This window comes from Mirounga leonina, unplaced genomic scaffold (assembly GCF_011800145.1).
Source record: "Mirounga leonina isolate KUSES-001 unplaced genomic scaffold, KU_Mleo_1.0 Mir_153, whole genome shotgun sequence".
Classification (NCBI taxonomy): Eukaryota; Metazoa; Chordata; class Mammalia; order Carnivora; family Phocidae; genus Mirounga; species Mirounga leonina.
In genome coordinates this window covers 13328159-13348974 of record NW_023270387.1, presented here as the reverse complement: position 1 = coordinate 13348974, position 20816 = coordinate 13328159, and the positions used below count along the sequence as shown (strand labels likewise).

At 57.8% G+C, this 20816-nt stretch overlaps 1 protein-coding gene across 3 annotated transcripts; it reads right to left on the bottom strand.

Annotated features, from left to right (window-relative positions):
• Positions 1–1791: 1791 nt before the first annotated feature.
• On the bottom strand, positions 1792–17900 carry SIDT2 (SID1 transmembrane family member 2). 3 transcript variants are annotated; one of them, XM_035009009.1, is made up of 28 exons: positions 17654–17900; positions 16767–17141; positions 15026–15147; positions 14561–14725; positions 14424–14469; positions 13934–14035; positions 13740–13823; positions 12726–12825; positions 12466–12531; positions 11490–11583; positions 11082–11134; positions 10277–10348; positions 10052–10123; positions 9820–9882; positions 8939–9057; positions 8524–8597; positions 8357–8423; positions 7780–7853; positions 7530–7653; positions 7210–7327; positions 6584–6720; positions 6313–6421; positions 5981–6057; positions 5758–5804; positions 5378–5483; positions 4662–4772; positions 3329–3442; positions 1792–3234 (listed from the first exon to the last, which is right to left on the bottom strand). In XM_035009009.1, exons 2-28 carry the CDS (start codon positions 16947–16949, stop codon positions 3172–3174), a joined length of 2562 nt encoding a protein of 853 aa, XP_034864900.1. In that variant the 5' UTR covers positions 16950–17141; positions 17654–17900; the 3' UTR covers positions 1792–3171. The 3 variants fall into 3 exon arrangements, with proteins under 3 accessions (XP_034864900.1, XP_034864901.1, XP_034864902.1); XM_035009010.1 differs by lacking the exon at positions 9820–9882; XM_035009011.1 differs by lacking the exons at positions 9820–9882; positions 10052–10123; positions 10277–10348; ... (9 more) ...; positions 16767–17141; positions 17654–17900 and adding an exon at positions 9494–9730.
• Positions 17901–20816: the final 2916 nt, after the last annotated feature.

The window sequence follows — 20816 nt, the reverse complement described above, 5'->3', positions numbered from 1 at the left end:
GGGGGCTGCCCGAGACATTCTCTGCGTGCTTTGGAGATGGAGCGGGCGGGGCGGAGCTGAGCTGCCGAGGCCGGGAAGCCGCCGGGGAAAAGCCTTTTATGGACAGGACCATGAAGGCCTTCCCTGCTCTCTGGACTTAGGGCTGCTCCTTCTTCACTGCTCCCTGCCCCCTAGTTTGAAGGCAGGGGAAATTCAAAAGGGTCTGGCCAGAGAGAGGGGAAAGAGCTGTGGGGAATCCATCCCTGAGGCTGGTGGTGGACCAACCAGCCACCCTGTCCTGGGGGTTTCACTCTCCTTAGAGATAGGAGCTAACCTTTACTGAGAACCTATGACATGCCAGGCAAATGCTTTGCAAATGCTCTCATTTAATCCTCAGGGCTATATCGTGGGAGCATAATTACTAACCTCATTTTCAGATAAAGAAACAGGTTCAGAGTGCCTGAGTAAGCTCCAGGCCACGTGCGGGGGGTTGGGGGGGGGGGCGCACGAGTGGCGGAAGCTGGGTGTCCCTGCTGGCCCCCGTGTGGGAGGGGACTGGCTGGCAGACTCACTCCTTCAGTTGTCCCACCCTGCTCAGGTTGAGAGCTTTCGGTGGGGGTGGGTCTTGAGTTCCCTGCTTTAGCTGCGGGTGGAATCTGGGGGCTCAGCGGCAGCTCAGTCCACCCTGACTCCTATCCAGGCGGTTTCTAAGGCCTGGCAGGGCTGAGACACCAACACTGGGCGGGAGGCTCAGAGGCTGCTATCCTCCCTCCCTCCCTGTGGAACAGTCCCTACCTACCCTAGAGAACAGACTGGGCTCTATCACTCCTGGAAGGAGACCCACTCATATGTGGCTTGCACCTGGCCTCAAAGGTCTGGGGAAAGGGTACCCGAAGAAGGTGAGACTACCAGTGGGGTCTCTTGGGCTGCCCACTGTGAGGGCACCCCACCCCTTTCCCTAGGGCGGCCTGGCAGGGAGGAGCTAACACTCTCCACCACACCCTGGACACCCTCCAGGAGAGGGGCAGCTGAGCTTGGCACTGGGCAGTGGGCGGCGGAGGGGACGCCCACCACAGCCAGCCTCCTAACGCCTGAGCCCAGTGACGCAGAGCTGGAGTGCCCCCCAGTGGTGTTTGCTGGGAAGTGCAGGGGAAGGGGCGGGGGATCTAGAGGGCAGTGCCCCTCTGCTTAGGTCTGAATTCACCAGCTTCCTGGCCCCCCAGATCTTGGCCTCCTAGGCCTGTTGGAACCGAAATCAACTTTCTAGGGTCGTTTCCAAATTCCCTCTTCTGGGAGCCCGCCTGCCCTCTGCGTGCACCTTTAGCCACCATACAGTCTCCATCTTGGGTCCCCCGAGGACCAGCCCCGCCTTGGCCTGCATTCTCCTGGCCATTACAGTCACATCAGGCAGCACTGGGCGCACTCGCAGCCGGCCAGGCTGGGAGAGGCTCAGGCCAGAAGGGAAGCCGGCCTGATTTGCAGGTGAGGGGCCAAGTGGGCAGAGGCTCTGCCATTTGCCAGGTAAGGGGGGGCGGCGGCGGCGTGAAAACTTCTTCACTCCACCATCTTCACTGCCCAACACGGTGCCTGGCACGGAGCAGGCCCCTGATACATGTTTCCTGAGCTGATGCAGTTGCTCAAAGGGGAGGAGAGACACGGGGGACTCGAGGACACATGGGGAAAACAAGGGAGACTCTCTTTTGTTGAAAAGAGAAAGGCAGACCACAAGAGCTGGGAAATGGAGGGCCTCTGTCCCACCCTTGCTTCTCAACACCTCCACCCAGAACGGGGGAGCAAACAGGGGCCCGAGAACCGCGTCTGGCTGTTTCTTTAATTGAATGCAGACTCATTCATAGAAAACAGAAATGCAACCACAGCCTGGAAACAGACATTAAATGGAGTTCTGAAAAGAGATCCAGATCCACCTCCTCTCCCCAGCTCCAGGGAGAGCTATAAAAACAAGTTGGGCAGAATAAAACACACTCCCATCCCCAAGGCAGAGGCCCAACCTGGCCTCCCCCAGTCTTGGCATCTGGAATGGACCAGGTAGGGTGACGGGGATCGAAGGACCAGAGCAGCTAGGGGCCCAGAGCTGGGGCAACTCAGTGTAAACTCCAAAGTTTCCTACACATACGTGTGTGTGACTAACACAAAACTTGGCCGAAGACAGGACGGAAACACAGAAGCCAGCCCTGGGTCCTAGAGTGAGGCTGGACCAGGGACACTGAGGGGAGCATCGTGTCCCTTCCTGAGCCTCCTTCTAAGATAGGCACCGGGGCTCCCACGGCTGTGAGGAGGCAGGAGAAGCTGGGTGCCTCATGTACCCCTCCTTTGCCCCTGGACATTCTTAGGCAGTGTCAATGGCACTGGAAGGCCCCCAACTGGGGCTTGGCAGGACGGAGGGCTGGAAAGAAAAAGGAAGGGAAGGGGGGAATTTGTCTCTCCCTCCAATCCTGGTGCCAACATCAGTCTGGGGGCTGACGGGATAGGAAGGTGACCTCTGAATTCAGCCCCTCAAATCAAGGCGACTCTCCCACATGGACTGACTCTTACTACTACAGAGCCGGTCCCAAGCACAGGTCAGAGGGGGGAGGCTGCACTGCCTGCAGCCCCTCTTAGGCCTTAGCACCAAAAGCCTGGCACCAGCTGGCTGGCCTCCAAAATCCTTCACCCCCATTCATCCTGACTTGAATGGGCAGTGATGGCAGTCAGGGACAGCCCAAAGGGCGGTGGGACCCTGGCGCAGGACAGAGAATCAGGCCCAACCAGGCCCTGGATTGGAGCTCGGGAAGAAGGGCTTGGGGTCACAGGCTCCTGGAGAAGGGAAGGACGGGCAGAAGAGATGAGATGGGCAGGGCAACACCACTTCCCTCCTTCCTCCTGCAAAGGGACAGATGGGAGAGCCAATGGACAGGGCCCGTGAGAGGCCCTCAACACTGAGAAGCAGAAGCCAGTGGCCAACATCTGGGGCTTTAGGGGAGCAGGCCTCCTCCCCGGCAGAGGGCAGATGCAGGGCTCACGGCCCCCGCCACGACTGTCCCAGGCCAAGCGTGGGCTAGACCTCGCTGTCCCGCCACCACCCACACTGGGCCGCAGGGCGGGGACTCACACCCCCAGAGCTACGGAGGCTCTGGGCAGTGAGGCAGAGGAGCTCGGGGGCCCCTGTGAGGAAAGCAAGGGGCCTGGCTCCTGCTAGAAGACGTAGATCTTGTCCCGCTGCACGGTGTCCAGGTCGTCGTCCAGCGTCAGCAACACCTGGGGGGGGGGGTGGACGCCGAGTCAGGCGCAGGCCGCCAGGCAACCTGGGCCTCTACCCACCCCCGTGCTGGGGCAGGGCAGCCTCACGGACCAGGAATGACCCAAACATAGCAATGGAGGACAGGAAGTGCCAGATGTCGTGGTCGTCAAAGAAGTCCAGGAGGATGCAGTCGCGGTTGTGCTCCCGTGACTCCGCAGGCGTTTTCTGGGGAGGGATAACGGGGAGAGCCACCTGGGACGCGGCCCACCCAACCGGGGCCAGACCTGGCCTGCGGCTCCCTGCATCCGCCCTGCTGCGGCGCCAGGCGCGCGCACCCTCCTCCCGACTCACCCTTGCCCTGTCTCCCACATCTGAGAATCGGCTCTTTGTTGCAGATTTCTCCCCGAGGATGCTGGCTTCTGCCCTTTCCTTTCCCTTAGACCCTCCTCCCTCCGATTCTTCTGCCCTGTATCCAAGCAGCGGGGTGAGTTACCTCGAGACGCTAGAAGACCTCGGAAGCCTCCTACCTTGGGTCCCTGCCTTGGAATCAGCACCTGCAGGCTCACTCGTTCTCCAGAGCGTTCTCGGCGGGTCACCCCCCCTCCCCGCCCAAGGACAACAGGAGCCATGACTGTGGGCCACGACCTAAGGCTGCTCAGGGTCCTCCCTGCTCCCCCATAACCTTATCCAACCAACACCGACCAGACAGCACCGTGTCTGGGGCCGTCCGTGCCAAATGCTGAGATGACAGCGACTGTTCTGCCCTCGGGAGTTCACAGTCTCACTCAGTTCCCAAATTCCTGCTCTCGCTGACCCCGAATCTGCCTCGTCTAGTGCTGCCTCTGGGTCATGACTCCGGTCACAGCATCGCTGGGCCACAGGGCCCTTTCTCATCACCCAAGGCCTTTAGGGCCATGAGCAAGGTCTGCCTCCACCAGGGAGCTTTCCTGGACCTCCTCTGTCCTCGCGTCCATTCCCCCTTCCCGTCTTGTCTATATGCTTTGCCTTGTGTATTATATTGCAAAGAGCAGTCCAGGAACTGATGGTCTCTCTCTCTCTCCTGAACTAGATTATAAGTACTTCAAAGGCAGAGACTCGGCCAGACTTGGTTCTGATCACAGAATCGAAACGTGATTCATGGCAGGTGCCTATGAGGCAGAGGGGAGAGCCTGGTACTTCTGGTTTCAAACCCCAGCTGTGCCACTCGGGGGCTGTGTGCCCCTGGGCAGGTCCCTTGGCCTCTCTGAACCTCAGTTGCCTCATAAGTAAAATGAGGGGAACCCCCCATGCTGGCATGTTGAATGTCAGGAGGGTGAAGTGGGAAGGCAGCTGTGAAAGCATGGTTAGCGCTCACAAACGATGTCTGTGAAGAGAAGTGGCCATTCGTCGGCTCACAGTGAGCCTGTGGGCAACTCCCCACCCTCCCGGCGGGATCGCTACTCACCTGCCAGGTGCTGAGTCCCTGGAAGAAGAAGAAGAGTGCAAAGCCCCACACCACGGAGGTGCAGACAATGCAGAGCAGGGGGATGAGCTTGATCCGTTCCCCACTGCGTAGCTGGGCGGGGAGGGAAGAACAGCCTGAGGGCCAGACCCTGGCCCAGTCCGTTTCCCTGCCTGCCCTTCGTGCCACTTCTCAGCATACAGGATGGATCCTTCAGGAAGCCCTCCTAGATTCACACCCTCACCTCGAATAGCTACACAGTTACCTTGCCCCACACCAGCAGCCTGGTGTCCTCACCCCTGATGTCCACCCTGGCTAGGCCTCCATGTGCACAGAGCCCCATGCTGGCGGGGTACACTGGCCAGGGGGCTCTCCTTGGGCAGAGGCTCCTCTCAAAACTGGAAGGCAGAAGGGTCCCTGCGAAGCGCCCGGCCGTCAGAGGCCCCTGCCTCTGCAGACCTGGTGAGCCCCAGCTCAAACCCCTCTGCACCGCATGGGGCTCTTCCCTCCTGCAGGGCCATTCCTGGAGTAGGGAAGGGTCTCTGGATACAGCTGGAATACATGCAAGAGACTTTGGCCTCTCCCCTCCTAGACCTCATTGGCAGAGATGAAGGAAAAATTCCCACTCCCTCTCAACGCTACCCTGAAGCAGGCTGTACCCAGCTCCGTCCTGCAAAGGCAGGGCACCTGGCGGAGGAGGCTCAGCAGCCCCCACTCACCTTCATAATAATGTAGAAGGCGAAGTACAGAAGCAGGTTGCAGATGCCAATGGCCAACAAGTAGGAGGCGAAATCATTGGGGCGCATGATGAGCCCATAGGCAGCTCTGGCAAAGGGAGGAAGAGCTGGTGAAGCAGGGGAGGGCCAAGAGCAAGAAAGGGGCTCTCCCTCACCCCTACCTCACATTTTATTATGATGTGAGCCTGGGTTCAGAGGCCCACAGAAATTCTAGAACCCGAGGTGCCAACATCTCTCTCCTGAGCCCCCATTTCTCACGCCCAAAGCTTAGAATTTGTCTGTGGACCCCAAGGCAGCCAGTGGCTGGCCCAGTCCCCAGCTGTCCACCCAGCCAGGCTACCACAGACAATGGCCAGACTCACAGTGACCAGTTGATAATGTTGCCCATAACCAGCAGCACCATGCGGTCCTGGAGGGAAGCAGAGACACGGGGACTGAGAGGGGGAAGAGAGACAGGGAGAAAAGTGGAAGAAGGCCCAAGTCAGCCGGTCCCCACCCTCCCCTGGGCTCTCAGCGGCACCCCCCCCCCCCCCGCCGAGGGACAAGAGCAGATGGAGGAGGTGGGCTGGGGAGCTGGGCTGGTACCACATAGAGGGGCCCGCTGCACTGCCGGATGCAGTCTGTGTAGAGCACGTGGAGGATGCGGCGGCAGATCCCGGAGTCTGCAAGAAGGGCAAGTGCTGACGGGCACCCCTCTTTCCCCGGCCCCTGGCCCGCGCAGCAGAGAGAAGCCCAGGCCTTCAGAGGGCACGGCTATGCCAACCCTCATCTAATTCCTCACTCTGATTCTTCCAGGGCCCCCAGCCAGAGGGCAGAACCCAAAGTCGGCAGTGAGTCTGGGTCCCCGAGGCCACCGAACCCTCATTCTGTGGGGCCCAGCTGCCCCCCTCCACGCCCTGCCCCGGGCATGCCCTCACCCAGCTTCCAGCGGCCCATGTAATAGAGCTGGGTGCTGAGGAGCAGGGTGGCGATGATGTGGATGACCGAGAAGACGATCCAGAACGCTGTGTTCCCTTTGCCGAACACCTGTCGGGGGGCCGCCGTTGGCAGGGCTGAGCAGGCGCTGAGGAGAGCCGCTCCCCTAGCCCGCCCTTCCTCCCGAGGAGCGGGGCTCGGAGCAGGGGCCGCGGGTGCGCGCACACGTGTGCACCTCCCCGGCGGGGCGGGCGCCATGGGCCAGGGCCTCACCACGCCCAGCACGGAGAAGAAGATGACGACGGCCAGGCAGGCGTAGGCGCTGTAGGCGCTCGCGTTGATGTCTGGGTGTCGCTTCTGGTAGAGCTTCAGCATGCACAGCCCGGCAATCATGTACATGAATGACGTGTCTGCGTTGGGGACAGGGACGTGAGCTGTGAGCACATCCTCCGAACCGCAGCAGGGGGCCCGCAGCCCCAAGAATCCGGGTGGCAGAGACAGCTCCCACGCCTTCTCGTGGCCACAGACGGAGCCAGCGCACTGACATTTGAACTCCAGTCCCGTAACTGTCCCTAGGACACCGCACCGCCGCCCCCTGGCCGGCACCCAGCCTGACCTCCCCTGACAACACGGGCCATAGTCTGAGCACCCTGAGGTCAGGGACCATAGCCCAATTATGTTCGTTTTCTCGGTGTTTATCCGTGCCTTTCCATAGAACACACAACGAACGAGTGCGGTTGCACCGAGCTGCCTCTTTTCTATAAACTAGGACATGTGTGCCCACAGGAAGCCCAGCTCCGGAGTCTCCCACAGGGCTGAGTGCTGGGGATCCCGGCAGGGAGGACCTCAGGCAGGGCCTGGCTCTCGGTGCAGCCGGGGAAGAGGGAGGCCCCACTCACCAAACTGGAAGTTGGTGTAGTTGGGGCAGACATGATAGCAGGCACTGAGCAGCCCCTCCATCATCAGCGCTGTGCCCATAGCATAGAACAGGCCGAAGTGTTTTGGGATCCCACATTCCTGTTGGGGAGAAGTGAAGGGAAAGAGGAGGTGAGGCAGGAGGGAGCGGGGGGGTGGGCGGAGGGAGAAAGGGCAGAACCGAAGAGAGGGCGAGCAGGAGAGAGGAATGGAGAGGCATGTGGGCAGGGCAGGGCAGGGCCGGGCGGGGCCGGCCTGCTAGAAGGGCCTGGAGCCACGGCCTCAGCGGCAGGTGCTCTCTCACCAGGGCATGGAGGTCATTGCGCAGCAGGGCCCGGTTGTGGTTGATCTCCCGCTGCAGGATGATGAGCAGGAAGAGGAGCCCCAGCAGGATGTACCCCAGGTTGCTCAGGATGTTGTTGAAGGCGCTGGAAGGGGCGACAGGGGGCGCTTGGCCTTGGCCCCATACTCTGGCCTCTTCCCCACCTAAGGCAGCTCTGGGCAGAGCGCCGGCCCCCACTCCCCCCATACCCTAGCTGAGCCCCGATCTCCACCTGAGGTTGCCCAGGGGGTGGGCACAGAGGAAGTTGTAGTAGCAGATGTCCTGATTCCCGGTGACATTCACCACCTGCAGGGGAGCGGCAGGGGCTGCTAAAGCACCTGACTCGGCCCAGAGCCCAGGCGAGAGGGAGCCAGGCCCAAGCCCGGGCCACACCACACAGTCCCACGCGGCAAGCGGCTCGCGGGCACATCGGTGCTCCCGGCCAGCCCTCTCTCACTGCCCCCCCCTCCCCCAGTGCTAGGTGGAGCCCAAGATCATGGGGCATGACCGTGACAGAGGGTCTTGCCTCACAGCACAGAGAAAAGGGAAGAGAAACCGAGACCTACCAAGTCACATGGGCCTAGTTGCGTAAGCCCTGTGACAAGCTGCGGAAAGTGCCGTCACTGTTGCGTGCTGCCCCATTTTGCAGATGAGAACACTGATGCTCAGGGAGCTCAGCTCACCCAGCCCATGAGGCAGATTTAGGATCTGAACCCGGGTCCTGTGACCTACGACCTGTACGCACGCCAGAGCCCCAAGCTGGGACGCTGGGCGAGGGCGCTCTGTACAGGCCCAGGGGAGCTGCTTACCGTCTGGTACGTGATCACCAGCTGCACCACAGGAAGTGCATAGAAGACAGCGATGGTGGCGATGTTCCTGCGGCGTGGGAGGGCGGCGGTGAGGAGGCAGGACCCGAGACGCCGCCGCTACACCACCCTGCCAGTAACAGGAAGCCCGGCCCCCGCGGCCCGCTCACCAGAAGTAGATCTGGTACTTTTTCCGAAGGATGCGTTTGTCCTTGCGTGCCAGGTCGGCCACGTAGAGGTATTGCTGGGGAGAAGCTGGAGTGAGCCCCGCTTTCCCACCGCCCGGGAGACTGGGAGAAGCCCCTCTTGCCCAGGTTAGAGGAGGACATGAGAAGTACCCCCACCCCTCCCACAGGCCATAATTCTGCAGGGCATGGCTCAAGGCCACCCCGTTGCTGCTGGCCGATTAGTCTGGAAGGGCTGGGAGCAGAGTCGGCTTCCCCTGGAATCAATCCTGCCCCAGTTGAGCTCTTTCCCTTTGTTCCCCTAAGGTGTCACCCCAGAGGGAGATGTGCTGGGGCCTGAACACAGAATCTCCTTTCTTTGGGAAACCCACGGCCAGGGCCAGCCCGCATGGCATCGGACCTTGGTGCGAATGACATTCTTGTCCGAATCGATGTCAGTCAATGTGTCGTAGTCATCCTCCTCCACAGAGCTCATGGAGTCCAGGCGAGGCCGAGTGCCCACAGGGTCTAGGGAGCGATCTGGGGTGGGCAGGAGGGAAGAGTTAACCAGTAGGCACAGAGCCCAAGGTCTGTCCCCACCCACCTGGGGCAATTGTCACAATTACTGGGCAGTGGGAAGAGGCAAACTGTGGGCTCAGAGCAGGGGTGGAGGTGGGCTCAGGCCCAGGGCAAAGGTATTGGGTGCTCCTAAGTCCTTGAGGGGAACAAGGGTGGGTTCTGGGAAGAGGCCACCGAACAGGGGGCCACCAAACTGAAGTAGGACTTCCAGGCCAGGACCCTGAGCAGACCTTGGGCCCCAGACACAAGCAACAGGACTGAATTCAGCAGAAGTCATGCTGATTAGGTGCCCAGCCGTGTGGGTTCTGAGAGGACACTGCCTTGGCCCCCACTGGGTAGAGACCCAGTGGGCTCTGGGGTGCAGGCAAGGGTGACAGGCTGCCTCTAGGAAGAGCACCTGCTCCTGTTCTTTTCCGGTGCCTTCAGAAGCTTCCTCCTGCGACCGTGCCTGACCGGAGCCCCCAGAGGCCAGGACATGACACCCCTGCCCATGGGCCCTACCCCGGCAGGCCAGGGAGTGAGGGTTTGGCAGCAAACCACAACATCCGGCCTGGGGGCGGTTGGGTGCCAGCCCACCAGCATCGAGGCCAGTGCCTGCTTCTCTCACAAGACACAAGAGCGGGCGATTATTGGCATTAGATGGGGAAGCCATGCACAAAGCGTCTCCCTGGCCCCCTGGCAGGAGCTGACTGGTGGAGCAGCACCCCCCCACCCCACATCTACCCATGGCAATGCACAGCTGCCGCATCTGGCCAAAGGGGAGGCGCCGCTTGAACTGGTCGTGCCCTTCAAAGGAAAGGGAAAGTTACCGGGAAGTGGGGCCAAGGAGGCAAGATGGAGAGAGGAGGGGGTGAGGAGACAGCAGCCCCTCTCCCGGTGCCAGCGCCTGCCAGAAGGGGCTGGTGCCCTTCACCACGCTTCACCCAGCCTGCTCGGCCCCGCCGGGCTCACTCACCCTGGTAACCGTAGGACAGGTCTCCAGTGCCCGAGCTGTCGACCAGGCCGTCCGTGGACCCGGAGCTGTTCTCTGCGGGGCACACGGGACGCCGTGAGGCCGGTGGGAGGGCGCGGGGACGCTGGGGTTGGGAGGGGCCCGCTGCCACTCTGCCGCCTTGGAGGGGGACGTCCAAGGAGGCCAGGCTGTGAGTGGGCAAGGACAACCTCTGGCGCCGACACGTACCAAAAGAGCCGTAGTTGTAGCCCTCATACGGGGAGCTGCCAGGGAAGGAGTCGGCGAGCACCCGAGGGTGACCTGCAAGGAGAAATCGAGGTCCCCTCAGCTCTGGAAACAGAGAGGGGCCAAAAGCCAAGGAGAAGAGAGAAGAAAGACTCCAGAGAGACACGGAGGGGCCACGGCAGCAGCAAAGAATAAGCACCTATCCTGACAAACACACCTCGCTCCCACCGCCAAAGGCTGCCCCAACCTCCCACTGTGTCCCCGTGGAAACCCTGGCCATCCTTTGTCCTTGCTATGGTGGGGGGGGGGGAGGTCAAGGAATCGATGGGTCTAAATGGCCAGCTAGGACAGCGAGCATCGGCCTGCCCAGGTCCCACCCAGACACCCCGGTGTGTCCGCTCCCTCCCCCATTCTGGACCTCAGCTCCTCTGCCCACAGCACCTGGAGCTTACCAAGGAGAGAAGCTGAGAGAGAAGGTCCCAAGCAGGAAGGAGGATAGACAGAGAGGGAAGGATGGAAGAAAAGGAAAGAGAATGAAAAGTTAATCATCGCCCAGACGGTGAGCTACATCGCCTGAGGCAGACAGTGTAGCCAGACCCAGAGAATGAATCGAGTGGCAGCCGTTAAGGTGGGCACGTTAGGGTCACAGGGGTACAACAGCCCAGGCCCGTTTCCATCTGTAGAGTGTTATTCCCAGTCTGAATATCCAGAAGCCCCAGCTGGCCTTTCCTCCTCCAGCCCCCAAGGGATCCATCCAGCAAAGCACAGAGCAAACTCTGCCCTCCCTGCCCAGGCCCTCTGGAGGTACCGCTTTCGGGGCAGGCTCGGTCCATGGCCACCAGAAGCGTCTTCTTCCTCTGCCTGCAGGAACAGAATCCAGAGGCAAACCAGAGGGGCAGGATGAGGATCCCTCCAATGCTGGGCCGGCCTGCCTTCCACCCTCTCCACCCCATAACCCTGTCCTCCATCTGTGATCTTAAGGTTCCTCCCAGGCTGGGAAGCAATGCGCGGTTTCCCTACTTGGGTAGGAGGTTGAGGGCAGGGGTTGGTTTCCAGAGGAGAGGCCCATGGACCACCGACCCTAAAAGTTAGGACCCGTCTTCCTATGCCCCATGATGGTGCGGACCGTGACCCCGGGCTGGCTCAAATCCTGCCAGGCCAGCTCCCCTGCTCGACCCACCCCAGTAAAGGGGGACGCCCGGCAGCCCCGCTTTACCTCCAATTCTCCCAACAGGCCAGGAGGATAGTCAGCAGATAGAAGGAGAGAAATATGCCCAGGCAAAAGAGCATACCACCAACATAGGCCTCAGCTGTCGGGGGGTAAGGAGGAAGATGAGCATACCAAACCTTCCAAGACCACCCGTCACGGCAGACGAGGGCCCAGCCACAGCTCCCCCCACCTCTTCCCTCAGTGACCTGGTGGGGTGAGCAACAGGCAGGTCCCCAAATATGCCAAACTCTGACATGATTCCTGCCTTCACTCCTGTTGCTCCCTCTGCTAGAATTTTCTCCTCTCCCTCTTCCTCAAAAACTCCATCCTGTTTTCAAACACAGCTTCCTTCCAAACACAGCTCGGGGAGCGGGGGGGTGTTGTGTCCTCCAGGAAAGCTGCTCTGTCCTGTGGTCCCAGTGACCTGTCCTTTGCCCTTCATAGCTCTCAGAATGCTGCGAGCCAGAGGACTCAGCCAGAGCATAACACCCGGCACACAGAAGGTACTCGATAAATATTTGTTGGATGAAGAATCCATACAAGAGAGGCAGCTTCTTTCCCCTCCCATTACAATCCCTTATTTTTATCTTATATTTTCCAGTTTACAAAGGGCTCCATCCAATCACTCAGTAAATATTTATCGAGCATGACTAAGGGGCCTACTACTTTCCTGCTAATTTTGTGCTAAACCTCACAACTTGGTAAGACCCCGGGACAGAGCCTATTACCCACCACGATAGAGACAGGGAAACTGAGGCTCAGTGAGATTGCACTGCTCACAAGGGGCGGAGAGAGAACAGGAACTCAGTACATCAATTGTTAGTCTCGACTCTACCACATCACTCAGGGACCCACCTCTGGGCCGCCCATCGTGAAGGGTGCCAAGAACACTCCCCCTTCCAGGCCCGCCAGTCTGCCATGTAGGTCTCCCTCCCCCTCCCCCAGGTCTGAGAGGCAGAGCCACTCAGCCACCCACACTCACACGTGACTGCTCGAGATACCACCACGGACAGGGTTTTCTGGCGGTGCCCTTGATCAACCGGTTCATCTGGAAGCAAAATGTCAAACAAGTAGCCGCCTGGAGCTTGGCTAAAGTTTGTAGGACCAGGCCTGGGAGAGTCCAGGGCCAAAACCCCAAACCCGGCAGAAACCCCACCCCGCATCAGCCACACAGGTTCTTCTACCTCCCGGGGAGCGACTGAGCCCTCCCCAACCCTGGCCAGGCCAGGGCACACCGTGTACCTTCTACAAAGGGGTAGAAAGGCAAGGAGCCCCCACAGGCCTGGTCTTCAGTCTTCACCACCACCACCACGTAAAAGCTATTGCTGGGGAAGTCTTTGCGCTGCAAGATGATGATGATGATGATAAAACCGTCATCACCATCGATCATCATCAAAATCAATCAACAAAATACACACATAATTTTACTCAGCCCTCACTAAGATTCCTACAAAATAAGTACTATCATTATCCCTATTAGGCCTTAGGGTTACACAGCCGGTAAGTGGTAGAGTTATCTGGCTCTAGAGCCCAAACCATGACCCTATGCTCTAGCCAGGTGAGCAAATGTGTGTATGACCTACCACCGTGAAGCCCATGGGTGCCCCATTACGGTCTGGGCATCAGCCAGGAGAACAAGTGGAGGGGCCCCTACTGCCTCCTAAGAGTTGCAACTCACATGTTGTGAAGTGAACATAATATGGCTTGCACACCCTGCCCCCAGCACAGGTTTTAGCCTTCACCAAGGGCAACACTCAGCATCAGCCAGGGCCCTTTTCCCTCTCTCTCTCTCTCTCTCTCTCTCTCTCTTTTTTTTAAAGATTTTACTTATTTATTTGACAGAGAGAGAGAGCTCAAGCAGGAATGGCAGGCAGAGGGAGAAAGCAGGCTCCCCGCCAAGCAGGGAGCCTGATGCAGGACTCGAGCCCAGGACATTGGGATCATGACCTGAGCTGAAGGCAGATGCTTAACGGACTGAGCCACCCAGGCGCCCCCCCTTTCCCTCTCTTAGCTATCATTACAGTGAATGAAATAGATATGACAGCCAGAAAGGGTACTCTGCTCTTTCCTACTCCCCAAGGTGATTGGGATGATGATTCAACCCTCACATAAATTGCAGAGCCCCAAACCTCAGGGACTGGCAGGCCAAGACTCAGTCTTATCAGTAGAGTAGAAATGGGGTAGGGGTGAAGGACCAAGGGTTTGGAAAGCTCAGCACCTGGCTACATCTCCCACAGGGCCATGCGCATTTCCTACCTGCACAGTGATGGCGGCCTTCTTGGTCATAGTCTGGTACATGCCGATGAAGGCTACGTTGTTGTCTAGATCATATACAGGGCACTACAGAGCGAAGAGGGGAGAGGCGAATGGGCAGGAACCTGGGCCCTGGGCCCCCTCTTTAGCAGCCCTGCTACCCGCTGGTGGAGAGCAAGAAAGGGCAGGCAACTTACCAGGACATCCTGGATGGAGATGACTGAGCAGGGGAAGGCCTTGTTGGAGGTCACCTTGACAATCACCGAGTCCACTCCCTCCGGGAACTCATACTTGAAGTACTGAGGGCACAGGAGGGCAGGGAGAGACCCATCTCATGAGGATGCTCTCTCTGTCCCTCTAGAAGGGAACAGTGTATATCCTCTCAGGGTTGGGCAGTGGAAGCTCTCTGGGGAGAAGGACCCTGACCCTAAGCAGCCCTATTACATCACTCCCCTCAACTTCAGGTGGGCACTCAGGATAGTGTCCCAAGAGGCAAGGAGGAGAGGTGGCGGCCAGACCCCATGCCTCTGCAAGTCCCACGCGGCCTGTCCCCTGACCACCTCAGGGCCAGAGTCCTTCCATGGCGAGGGGACAGCCAACCTGGGATTCCCAGCAGGGTCTGCCGACCACTCCCACTCCCATGTAACCACTTCTCCTCCCAAGGGTCTGTTGCCTGACAAATCTTACCTGGGGCTGGGCTGCTGTGGTATTGAAGCTAAACTGCTCCCCGGTCCTGGAGGGAGAAAAGCCCCCCCCATCACGGTCACTCCCTGAGCTTGGCAAGGAGGCCAGGCCCGTGGTCCCCTGGCATTGTCCTTGCACACCTGAGCACGAAGTCGTCCATCCGGCTGACCCGGAGCTGGTAGGTGGTGTTGACCAGTGACAGGGTGGACACATCCACGTAGAAGAACTGGACCTCGGACTCGTTCTTGGTGGGAGGCTGGCACAGCGTTCGCTCCACCTTTTGGTAGAGGTACTTCCGCTGATACCTATAGCCCAAAGCAGAAAGCCAGGACGTTACTACTGTCCCAGCCAGCAAGCCACGCCACAGGAGCAAGGCCCCAACTCCCCCACTCTGCTTTCCAGCTTCTCCCTACTCCTAACCCAGCTAGGCTGACAAGCTCCAAGTTGGCAGGCTTGCCACTGAGCAGCCCCTTGGTTCAGGGAACAGCGAAGAGAAACAGAGGGGCTCCTGGGTGGCCTGAGGCCCTGGATAAGGCCCTGGGTGAGGCTCTGGGCCTGGCCTGGCCGAAGCCTACCCCCCTCCCTGACCCCCAGGTCCTACTCACAGCCCTCGCAGGATTAGGGGCACCTGGAAGGACACCACAGCCTCCTTCTGGCGGACCACAAACAGCAAAGGAGCCCCCTTCTGCTTGTTCAGGACATTCACAGACACACGCACGCCTTCTGTCTGCAGAATGATACGGAAACACCCCTCAGTCAAGCCTGTAGGACTCCACCTCGGCTCCTCGGGACACATGGCTCCAGACACTGAGCCCTGCCCTCCGTCATGCTGACCGCTTTGTTCCCCCCCCCCACCACCCCCAGTCAGGCTGGGCAGCAAGCTATGCCCCTTCTTCTGCCACATCAGCCCCAGTCTCCAGGAGGGATTTGCCCCGAGTTAGAGAAGCTCTTAGAAGAGGCCCTGTCCTGGCTGGCAGGTATGTGCAGGGCAATGGGATCCACACAACTACAGGGCCTCACTTCCCAAAAGGAAACACAACGGAGACCTTGGACATCCGCAGGATACCCCATACCTATCCATGTTCTTGGGATATCCACGCATAGGGACACGGGGACACAGGAGAGCAAGAAGTGTTCCTCAATTTTCTTCCTTGTGAGCCAGGAAGCCCCCACTCAACAACTAATCTGGGGGCCAGAGCCAGTGGGGAGGTGGGGAAAGAGACTGTGGAAAGCTAAGAAAGCCAAGTTCTATCCTTAGCTCTGACCAAGGGCTAGAGCTGTGGAGAAGTCACTTCACACTTCTGAGCCTTGATATCCCCCTCTGTAAAATGCAGACACTCTCACCCTTGGCACATGGAGGAACATACACAGAACAGTGGGAGCCAGTAATATCAATCCTGGTAATGCTTGGTATTGGGCTGCTGAGACCCAAGCCCTAGGGCAACGTTTCCCTAAGGGGTAGAAGACCATAACTCTCAGGATGACCCCAGTTATGGGGGAGAAGGAAGAAAGGACTCCAAGCAGGAGGACATCAAACTTCAGAGAAACAGGCACAGAAGGCAGACCCCGCCCCATCCTGAAAAATAATCAGACTGCTACTATCAGCTCTACCCCTTCTTAGTAAACCCCATCATGGAGAGTGTTAGGCAGGAGACCACAGAGCCAGGCTGCAAGAATTCTCCAAATCTCAGCTCTGCCCAGGGTCTAGACTTCCTAGATCTAGCTCAATCAACATTTAACTCGTGGCTGGGGAAAAAATGAAAGAGAAAGTCAGGGTGAGGTAGATTCCTCATTGGACAGAAACTTCCTCTCTCCTCCCATCCCCCTTGGAGTTGGTCTTATCTCCACCACCTTCCACTTACAAGGCCAGCTGGTTTTCTAAGGCAGAAAGAGAGCTGGGAAGTCCTGCATTCATCTCCCTGGGGAGTCTCAGCTATAACTTGGCTGGGCAGAGCCTTTCAGTCGGCCTGTCTCATCTCCTTGGGGTTTTCTGGGCCAAGCCCAGTGGCTAGCCTGCTTCCCCCTGCACCCTGACGAGTGAGGCTATCAGATTTGGGGTGTTGGACCAGCCCTGCTCAGACCACAGCTGGTGGAAAGGAGGGGGTCAAAGAGAAGATGGGAAGGAGACAACTTTAGAAACTGTCCAGTGGGAGCTTCAGAGAGACGCTGGTGGCAAAGCAAGGAGGACTGGTCAAGAGAGTCCAGTGCGGTTCTGGGAAAAGGAAACCCGGTGGGGTGTGGCGTTCATGGGCCTCCTAAAAGAGTAGAGGATTGACTGACTCGCGGAGCCCTGGTCCGCTCACCCACTCACCACCAACCCCCAGCCCAGCGCAGCCCAGCCCTCACCCGGTTTCGGGTCACAGTGTGGTTGAAGGTGTAGATGTTGACCAGCTCGCTGTTGACCTCATCCACGTAGGTGCGCTCAAACTCGGCGTCTTTCTGCGAGACGTTCTTGGGCCCCAGAACCCCCAGATGGCTCTCGACCGAGGCCACCAAGAGCGCCAAGAAGGGCAAGCCCGGAGCGAACATGGCCCCGGCAAGGCGGCGGCGGCGGCGGCGGCGGCGGTAGTGCTGGGGACGGTGACAGGCGACAGAACACCTCCGGGACGGGTTGCGGCTCCGGCCGCAGCTTCCAGCATCTCACCAGGACCAGAACTTTAACCCCGGCCTGAGATTAGGAAACGTCTCCTCCCCGGAGCCGCAGAGACGCTCCTAGGGGGCCTGGCGAGCAGGGGCGGCGGGAGAGGGAGGGGAGGGTGTGGGGTACGGGCCAGCTCGCGAGGGGCCGAGCGCGGCCGGAGACCCCGCGGCCGCCGGCGGGGGCCGGGAGAGCCGGGGGGCGGCTGGTTGCTGGGAGCTTGGAGACGCCGGGGAAAGGGGAGGGAGGGACGGAAGCCGGCGGCGGGGGCGGCCGGGGAGGGAGGAGGGTCTGAGGGTGAGGAGCGTGATAGGTGGCAGCGACCCGACGCCGCGCGGCGCGGCGCGTTTCCTGGGGGCGCGGGCCCTTTAAGGGCGGGCGGCCGCCGCAGCCCCGGGGCTCCCAACTCCGGGGACCGCGCCGGGCCGCGAGGCGGTAAACAGCAGGGCGGCCGGCCCGCCCGCTGACGTCAGGGGAAACTGACACAGATTTAAAGGGCCAAGCCCCGGATTGCGCCTTAAAGGGGCCACAGCCCTCCAGCTGGAAGCCGCCTCGAACTCCTATCCTGCTACCACCTCCTCTTTCGTCAACCTACCCGTCTCTGGAGGCTCACTTTGGTTGGAATAGACGGATGTCTCCGTGAAGGATCTCCGAGTGTGGGATTCTTGTTGACAAAGTCTTCTTTGCTCAAACGTAAGGATCCACCTCCACCCTCACTGCCTTTACCACCAACATCCTCCATCCTTGGGCCATTAAGAAAGGAAGAACTCAATCAGGAAACAGGACGGGCGCCTTCCCGGCGGAGGGATGGCTGAGGCACAACGACAGACGGAACCTCTGTGTCCTCTTACTTTCTACTGCAGCGGCCGCGAGGCTTCGGGGAGGCCTGGAAGCTTGCAGGGCTTTCTCCTCTTCTCTGAAGAGGCAGCTAAAAAGCTCATTGAGTTAGTGACTTTCAGTATAAATCGATGAAAACTTTTCTACAAAACATTTGGCCCGTGTTTCAAGAAGTTTAAAGAGCTTTATACTCTTTGACAGAGTAATTTCACTTTTGGGACTCTATCCTAAGGAAATAAGAAATACAGGTTAAAAATGTGTAGGCAGGCGCCTGGGTGGTTCAGTCGGTTAAGCGACTGCCTTCAGCTCAGGTCATGATCCCAGTGTCCTGGGATCGAGTCCCATATCGGGCTCCCTGCTCTGCGGGCAGCCTACTTCTCCCTCTCCCTCTGCCTGCTTCTCTGCCTGCTTGTGTTCTCTGTCAAATAAATAAATAAAATCTTAAAAAAAAAATGGGTAGGCAGTAATGCTTATTATTGCAATATTTATAATATAAAGCATAAAGGAAACAGCCTAAATGTCCATAATGAGGGAATGGTTAAAGGTGCTATTATCATGAAGCCATCGAAAATGATGCTTAAGACTTTGAGGAACATGTCAGCAGAGAAGTCACAATATGACACTGTATCAACGGTCTGGCTTCCAAATACGTAGGCATGCATAGAAAAGCGTTGAAAAATCTTTGAATTACAGATGATTTTTAAAATGGCATGTGTCATTTTCCTCTAATTCCAAAAGTATAGAAAAGTACCAAAAAGAGAAGAAAAATCACTGGACTGTGGATGGTTTCAAAACGTTTTTATACCTTTTAAAAATGTATAAATTTTCTACTATGCACATGGGTTTTTAAGACAAATTAGATATGTTTAAAGGAAAAGAAAGAACATGGCCACCTCTGAAATTGGCAGACACCCGGATGAAGCCACCTGCGCCAGAGGCTTGTGAAAATTCTCTTGCTCCCAAGATTCCAGCAGCCGCAGCTCCTGCCCCTGCCTTATTCTCTGGGCTTTGTTCCAACGAGGACTATTTTATCTCATGGCCAATTATAAATATTTATTCATTCCTGCAATACATATTTAATGGGCACCTACTACGTGCAAATACTGTTCTTTTTATACTAGGCAAATGGTGCGTGCAAGAATTAGACCTGGCCCCCTGCCCAAGCAGTCACACTTGAGGATGAAGATCAGAAGCAGGCTGCAGGTTCCGGAGAACCCTAGAAAGTCAGACCAAAGGGAACCTTAGTAGACTCCTCGACCAACCCCTCATTGTGCAGACAGGTAGTGAGTAGCTTACTAGACTCCAGCACGTCTAGACAAACCTGAATCGGAGGACCCTCGGGATAACAGGAAGATTTTTCATTATAAGCCCATGCAGTCAGCAGCCCAGTTGGGGTAGTCGATGTAGGATTTCCACATTCCAAGTGAACTCCTCCTCATCTTGCCAGTAAATCTGGAACTCAAAGAAAATACTCCCACTCTGAGTTTGAGCTCCCCACTTAGCTTGACGTAATTTAACTGGTTTCTGCAACTTTCCTGGGTGCTATGAGAACCACTAGTCTCAGCTATAGGCTGGTTGGTCCGGGGGCTGTACTGAATAAGCCCAGACTGGGGGCATTCCAACTCTGCCTCTTAGGCCTTGGGGCAAAACGTGCTCCCCCCCAACCCTGCCCGGCCTGTTTAAAATGCATATCCAGACACAACTTACAGTTGCTGAATTGCAGTCTTTGGAGGTGCAGCCCAGGAATCTGGGTTTTACAAGCACTCCAGAAGCTTGATATGCACAATACATTTTGAGAACCACTGCTCTGAGGCCAGACAACTGGGACTGGGACTGGGACTGCTGGTATTTGTTTGCTCCCTTTCTTCTAGCAGTATCTTAGGAGAAATCTATCTAAATAAACCCAGAAGGGATCCTTCCCTTTCGCAAGGGCTCATGGGCTTAACCTTTGAATCCTCAGCACCCTCTGTGTTCAAACAGGGTAGGAGGGCAGCAGCCCCATACTTTCTTGCAGTTCTCAGGTCTGCAGAACTTTCCTCAGCCCTTCTGCCCCACCCCCTAGGGAGGGAACAGCAAAACCCAGTTATGAATAGGTCCTTTCTCAGGTCTGGCAGTGCTGAGGAGAGAAGGCCTTTTTGTCGGCTACAGCAGTTAGCATAAAAGGGCAGTGCTGGGTCTCAAAGCCAGACTTATGAGAGCAAAGGAGGAGACGTCAAGGCCTTGGGGCAGGCCCCTGGGCTTTCTGTGCTGGTCCAGCTACTGCATTATCTGCCATGTTATATAAAAAGCCCAACCCATGGGGCGCCTGGGTGGCTCAGTCGTTAAGCGTCTGCCTTCAGCTCAGGTCATGATCTCAGGGTCCTGGGATCGAGCCCCGCATCGGGCTCCCTGCTTGGCGGGAAGCCTGCTTCTCCCTCTCCCACTCCCCCTGCTTGTAGTCCGTCTCTTGCTGTGTCTTTGTCAAATAAATAAAATCTTAAAAAAAAAAAAAAAAAGCCCAACCCCAGCCCTGGCAATGAGGGCAGGGTGGGGTCACAATGCTCAGATGACTTCCTTCTATTTCCCTGTGGGCCATCCTACCGATCCTGAGTGCAGAAAAGACCTAGGAAATAGGACCATTAACCAGGCAGCTGATGAGGTTCCCAGCTTTCCACAGGGGGTCGAGAGTGGCCGTGCCTGTGGGTGGGTGCCAGGATCAAACCCGACTTTAGAACTAAGTAACTTTTACCCAGAAAAAAAAAGAAGTTACACAACCAAGCCCTCTAAAGGAAATGGACTTAAGTTCCCTGTTTTCATCACGACCATAAAAGGGTCTCAGTGTATCCACGCGGAGCTCAAACAGAATTGCCCAGCAGCCGCAGCGCAAGAACACTGTACAGCCCTTCTTTCTCTTCAGCGTGCAAGTGCTGTTCTTTCTCAGG